At 32.9% G+C, this 7165-nt stretch overlaps 1 protein-coding gene across 2 annotated transcripts; it reads left to right on the forward strand.

Annotated features, from left to right (window-relative positions):
• The first annotated feature begins 758 nt into the window (after positions 1–758).
• Positions 759–6625, forward strand: LOC132729920 (uncharacterized). 2 transcript variants are annotated; one of them, XM_060715759.1, is made up of 4 exons: positions 759–907; positions 2839–2952; positions 5216–5334; positions 6006–6625. In XM_060715759.1, exons 1-4 carry the CDS (start codon positions 892–894, stop codon positions 6612–6614), a joined length of 858 nt encoding a protein of 285 aa, XP_060571742.1. In that variant the 5' UTR covers positions 759–891; the 3' UTR covers positions 6615–6625. The 2 variants fall into 2 exon arrangements, with proteins under 2 accessions (XP_060571742.1, XP_060571741.1); XM_060715758.1 differs by lacking the exon at positions 759–907 and having other exon boundaries at positions 1360–2952.
• Positions 6626–7165: the final 540 nt, after the last annotated feature.

The following is a 7165-nucleotide window of genomic DNA, read 5'->3' on the forward strand; positions in this document are numbered from 1 at the left end:
AATAGTGTCCAAACTGTGTCCAAAATACCTTCTGTGACGATTTGTTATATTTTTAGAATTGCAGCACAAGCACCAATATGTCCAATAATTTTTTGGGGTCCATGCACTAACTTGCTTGCATGATTTCAGTCGGCCATTTTCCCTAGCCATGTAAGATAACTCCCTGTTTCCCTGTCTAAAATTCCACCAAATTATTCCCCTTTCAAATGAACTCAAAGAAAGGACATTTTAAAAAGACTTTGTATTTATTTATTCGATTTTTTGTTCAGAAACGGACAATTTTTTCTTTACCTTTGTTTAATTTGCTTTCTATCTATATATGGTTCCTATGGTAAACATATGAGTTTTGATGGTAAACAAATGAATTTTCTGAACCGAAAGTAATCTAACACACAGCGTTGCTGTCATGACATGTAAACAATACATTAAATCGGTAAGAATATTGAGATATTTGTTTGACTATCAGTTTCAAATGGAAAATATTAATATGGAAAACAGCTATGTGTAGTTTATGTGTATTGTTTTAATGTGTTTGTCTGATATTTTAGTTGTAAAAGCCATGTACACTTAGTGTCGCTTCATAGCAACCGAGTTTAAAACGGTCGCTTCATAGCAACCGAGTTTAAAACGTGAGCGGTAACTGAACGAGATATGGCAAAGCGCATGCTCGCGCACTGACTTCCGCTCTATCGAAATACTGCATACACGTATAGCGAAAGTTCGTAAGTGCCATGTGTAGCATTGGACAAGACCATTACTTTCATCATTAGACTGGTTTATTTTCATTCGTAGACTGGTTTTGATCCATGTCTATGAGATGCTTTCATTTTCGTATTTTTCAAAAGCGTCTCAGTGACCATAGATTTTGGCGGGAATTTAGCCTTAGCCTTGATGCTGATTCTTGAAGGTAAGTTTTAAATTTTAAATACTTCTTTCACACTCAGTGAAGTTAATTTATGCTGTCACTAATTGTGTATTACAGTTTCTTTCCTCTTTTTTACATTAAAAAGTCAAATGGGCGTCCTAAAAAGTTAAATTAAATGGAAAAACTCCTAAAAAGTTAAATGGGCGACCTGTGTGACAAATTTTTATTTGTCATGTGCCCATTTCTTACTACAATGGGGTTGTTAATTGTTCATTTTGAAGCCCTTTTGTGTATTGAAACGATTTTTGAGAAATGTGAATATACCTTCAGTTAGTTTGACAATGGATATATGGTAGTTTATACATAATCTTGTACATTCAATATTGAGTACGAAATGTCTTGAGTACGAATCTGATATAAACAATAGGTTGTATGGTTTGATTGGAATGCACCTGTTTTTAAGACTTTGGTATAGTCTGAATGATACATTAGCATATAAAATTGTTCTCTAATGAGCCTTTCTAAGGTTTTTTAAAATAATTGATTGATAAATTTATCTTTTATAGCATCTCCTGACCGTTAACTACAAATTTTGACAATACCCCACCCACTGTAAAGTCTACTACTTTATTTTTTTTAAGGAATAATTTCTTCTAGGGTTAATGGTTATTGTTATGAGTTAGGGTTAGAGGGTTAGGGTTAGGATTATAACACATGGATTTTATTGTGGACAGATTCTAAAAGTGCTTAAAGTAATTTTATGTATACATAGACTGTATCGGTGTATAAATTATTATAATACTGAACTAGAATGGGTGGACCAAGGCTCGACAAATTTAAATTGAAGTCAACTTACCTCAATGTTATATGGATTTTCTATTTCAAGGCCAATTATATTGTTTCAAATAGCCATTGTGTAAATTTCGCTAATCACATAATGACGTACATCGCAGTAAGCTTAAGATACCCCGGAATTAAACAAGTGTGGTTTGTGTGAAATTGTACCATTGCTCAGCGTACGGTACTAAATGATGCAGGTTTGATTTTCGAATTAAAACTTTTTTAATCTGACGAAGAAAACATTTTGAATAAATTGAAACTAGCAAATTAGGTAAATACATTTACAAGTACCTAAAATATAATGCAAATTTTACAGCCCCAGTCTTCAAATTTTAAAAGATTTTAATTGTTTATACGTACAAATAACACATGGTCCCTTGCGTACTATAAAGCATTGTCATATGACTACACAGGAAGTGAACCACACCAGGATAAAATTTAGAAAGATGTAAATAAAAGCAACGGTGACCTAAACTGGATATAACTTGAAAGATTTTCAGATAATTTAAAGAAATATTTTATATGCCAAGCATTGGTCCAACCACAACATGGAAGAGTCAGTCACCACTTTATCGTTTTTTTCCCTTAAAAACTTTATCATCATGCAAAGTATTTTTTATTTACAATATTACATGTTAATTGTACTATAATTAACTTAATATGTATGGTAGGCCCCTAGTGAATGATTAATACACTGCCATATTTGTATGAAGTTCAACTGTTCCAAACAGTTTAGTATAAGTATACATGATCCATACAAGTCATCTTCATATTAAATAAGAAATACAAAGGATCTTTAAAAACTTGATTAAAAAATAATCTAGAAAATGATGATATATATATATCTTGAAGATCCCTTTAACAGGTGAAACCGGTTGATATTTCTCTTCAGTTATTTATAAATTACAGTTTTGTAAATAAACAATTGCAATGTAAACTGGAAAAGGCATCACTTCATTCTCTTTTTTCCCGCTATTTTTATCCGTATTGTTTTAAACTTTACATTTTGGATATATATATAAAATTTTTAAAGCATTAGGATGCCCTGGTCTTGTTCTGTTATTCTTTAGGTCATATGTTTGAGTTCCGCAATGATGCACTTTTCCTTTCAACCATTTTCATATTTATTTCAGAACCAAGATGGATATGTTTTATTATTGCCATTTACCTGGATTACCAAAAAAGGTTAAATGGCCTGTTAGGATGCACAAACCGGGCATTGTTTATTGTCATGCAGACAACGCATAGTAAGTAGAACCTCCAGTAGTTATAATGATCTGATTAAAGAAACTGAAATAGAAATTACAGTTATTAAATAAAATTTCCATGAAAAAATAGTAATTTTGTCTTGAAAACGCACCCTATACGCTATTATCAGTGTAAGAAATTAGGATTTGAATCGACTAGGCTGGTCGGACTACCAGATTGGAATATTAATCAAAGTTATACCTGTATGCTTATGTGACTGTCACACAAGTAATTGATTGCAGCACAAGCTCAACTGATTCAGTTTGTAACAAGTTGTAAAATCAAAATTATACCTGTATGCTTGTGTGACTGTCACACAAGTAATTGATTGCAGCACAAGCTCAACTGATTCAGTTTGTAACAAGTTGTAAAATCAAAATTATACCTGTATGCTTGTGTGACTGTCACACAAGTAATTGATTGCAGCACAAGCTCAACTGATTCAGTTTGTAACAAGTTGTAAATTCAAAATTTATACCTGTTTTCTTGTGTGACTGTCACACAAGTAATTGATTGCAGCACAAGCTCAACTGATTCAGTTTGTAACAAGTTGTAAAATCAAAAGTTATACCTGTATGCTTGTGTGACTGTCACACAAGTAATTGATTGCAGCACAAGCTCAACTGATTCAGTTTGTAACAAGTTGTAAATTCAAAATTTATACCTGTTTTCTTGTGTGACTGTCACACAAGTAATTGATTGCAGCACAAGCTCAACTGATTCAGTTTGTAACAAGTTGTAAAATCAAAATTATACCTGTATGCTTGTGTGACTGTCACACAAGTAATTGATTGCAGCACAAGCTCAACTGATTCAGTTTGTAACAAGTTGTAAATTCAAAATTTATACCTGTTTTCTTGTGTGACTGTCACACAAGTAATTGATTGCAGCACAAGCTCAACTGATTCAGTTTGTAACAAGTTGTAAAATCAAAATTATACCTGTTTTCTTGTGTGACTGTCACACAAGTAATTGATTGCAGCACAAGCTCAACTGATTCAGTTTGTAACAGGTTGTAAAATCAAAATTATACCTGTTTTCTTGTGTGACTGTCACACAAGTAATTGATTGCAGCACAAGCTCAACTGATTCAGTTTGTAACAAGTTGTAAAATCAAAATTATACCTGTATGCTTGTGTGACTGTCACACAAGTAATTGATTGCAGCACAAGCTCATCTGATTCAGTTTGTAACAAGTTGTAAAATCAAAATTATACCTGTTTTCTTGTGTGACTGTCACACAAGTAATTGATTGCAGCACAAGCTCATCTGATTCAGTTTGTAACAAGTTGTAAAATCAAAATTATACCTGTTTTCTTGCGTGACTGTCACATAAGTAATTGATTGCAGCACAAGCTCATCTGATTCAGTTTGTAACAAGTTGTAAATTCAAAATTTATACCTGTATGCTTGTGTGACTGTCACACAAGTAATTGATTGCAGCACAAGCTCAACTGATTCAGTTTGTAACAAGTTAAAAAATCAAAATTTATACCTGTTTTCTCGTGTGACTGTCACACAAGTAATTGATTGCAGCACAAGCTCAACTGATTCAGTTTGTAACAAGTTGTAAAATCAAAATTATACCTGTATGCTTGTGTGACTGTCACACAAGTAATTGATTGCAGCACAAGCTCAACTGATTCAGTTTGTAACAAGTTAAAAAATCAAAATTATACCTGTTTTCTTGTGTGACTGTCACACAAGTAATTGATTGCAGCACAAGCTCAACTGATTCAGTTTGTAACAAGTTGTAAAATCAAAAGTTATACCTGTTTTCTTGTGTGACTGTCACACAAGTAATTGATTGCAGCACAAGCTCAACTGATTCAGTTTGTAACAAGTTGTAAAATCAAAATTTATACCTGTATGCTTGTGTGACTGTCACACAAGTAATTGATTGCAGCACAAGCTCAACTGATTCAGTTTGTAACAAGTTAAAAAATCAAAATTATACCTGTTTTCTTGTGTGACTGTCACACAAGTAATTGATTGCAGCACAAGCTCAACTGAATCAGTTTGTATCCATTTGTAAAATCAAAATTTATTTCTGTATGCTTGTGTGATTGTTTCGGAAGAGACATAGAAGTCAATGACAAAATTTTGTTTTACAAGGTATTCTGTTGCCAGTAACATCCTCATTTCCGAAGCAGTCTTGTTGGGGTATTAATCACATTTAGTGATAGTTCTAGTTCTAATTAAAAATTATCTTAATTGTTAGAGAAAATTGTATTTGTGATAAACTTAACTCCTAATTTTCAGAATTTGGACCAAGAAGGGCATATGACAGTCTTAATGCTGTCTGTTCAGAGTGTGAACTGACAAGACCAGAACAGCTAACCAGCACAAATTTGAGGAAATACATGGCTACCCTCTGTCAGGTAAGTAACATGATTATGGAACCATTTGTCTAGTAGAATCTTTGAAGTGTCTATGAACGAATCTTTTTATACCGCCACCCATTGTACCATGAATGATCTTGAGCTCAAAGTCATAATCCATCCTGTTCTTTTATCAGGGCTCCAACTTTGTACTTCTTCAATTGATTTCACAATGCTTCAGCATACTTCTTTATTTGCATGAGACAGTTTGCCAGGTCTGCATCTCTTAAGGTGAAGTTCACACTGAGAAGTCAAAGCTCAAATTATATGAGATTGGCTTTTTCTGTGCTGCAACTTTATCCTTTATTTAGTTAAGACTGTTGTAAAATGGTTATGTCACATCTAAAGTATCTTGCACATAAACAAAACAAACCCCAGTCTACTGTTGACTGGTTACTAGTCATTGTATATGATTTTAGTTTTGGGATCTAAGAATGCAAAGCAGTTGTATCACTTCCTGCTATTGTGGTTAAAATAAACTATTTTTCAAAAATGTTTATTTTATTTAATCTAATTCTTCATGATTCACGTTAAAATACAAAAAAAAATTGTAATGAATAAAAAGACAGTAGTAAATATTCAAACACAGCCCTGGTTTCAGTCCTCAGGCAAGGAGTTGTTCTTGTCCGAGGTTATTTTGAAAATCAGCTACAGATTTATTCATATTCCAGGTGATGAATTTGGCACCAAACGAGCTTCAGCAAGTTTGCAGACATTTGGGTCATACAACAAAAGTACACTTGAACCACTACAGGACCATGAGTCCCTATATTGAAAGAGTGAACATAGGTAAAATTCTCCTCATGCAAGATTTAAATCTGCAGTCTAACTTTGTTGGGAAAAAGTTGGAAGAAGTAGAATTCACAGAAATGTTCAAGCAACAACAATCAGGGCTGCCACTGCAGGAACATGAAGCATGTGAAACACAAGGGGCCAGGTCTGTAGATGGGGAAGATGAAGAGATGGATGAACCAATGATGGACCTGGAAGAAACAGATGAGGAAGGCGGAGAAGAAAGGATGGAATTTGATAAATCTGCCAAGCCCTCGAAATCCAAAAAGAAAAATAGACAAAGATGGACTGAAAAAGAAGTGAAAGAAATACATCTGTATTTGGGGAAACTCATTGAATCAGGAAAGACACCATCAAAAAAAGATTGTGTGAAAGCAAAGCAACAGAGCCTGAAGAATGGAGGTGAACTCCATAGGCGCTACTGGCACCTCATAGTTAAGAAAGTATCAGCTATGATCCAAAAGAATAAAAAAATAAGACTATTGTAAAGTTTATACTTATTTATCAGGGCTCATCCTGGGGGGAAATTTTAGGGAGAAGTGACTTCCTCGCGAAAATTAGGGAGAAGGGAAACAACCCAATGTGTATGCATTAACATATAGTTAATTAATTAATAGTAGATTAATTAATAGTAGTATTAATTAAAAGTAGATTAATTAGTAGTAGATCTGGCAATGGCATCTAAATGTTTTTGAGCTGCAAATATGAATATAAAAAATTATTTTTGATAATTCTATTGATCAGCTATTTATAAGCTTTCTCTAAATATGTGTTTATATATTTTCATGTACATTTGTTGATAATAATGTGTAAGAAAAGATGTGATGATAAATTCAATTTCATTTTTTTTTCTTTCCTCACTTTTATTAGAAGATGAAGTCACCTTGGATATTGATTAATAAAATATGTTCTATTCTGTTCTGGTAACAGAAATTTCTTTGAAACTCCTCAATGTTGTAATGTCAGATTTATATGCATATAATTATGCTTATAAAGCAATTTTCAAACATCAAAGAATATGTAAAATATGTATTGCAAA

This window comes from Ruditapes philippinarum, unplaced genomic scaffold (assembly GCF_026571515.1).
Source record: "Ruditapes philippinarum isolate M1 unplaced genomic scaffold, ASM2657151v2 ctg7148_1_1_1_1, whole genome shotgun sequence".
NCBI classification, from domain to species: domain Eukaryota; kingdom Metazoa; phylum Mollusca; class Bivalvia; order Venerida; family Veneridae; genus Ruditapes; species Ruditapes philippinarum.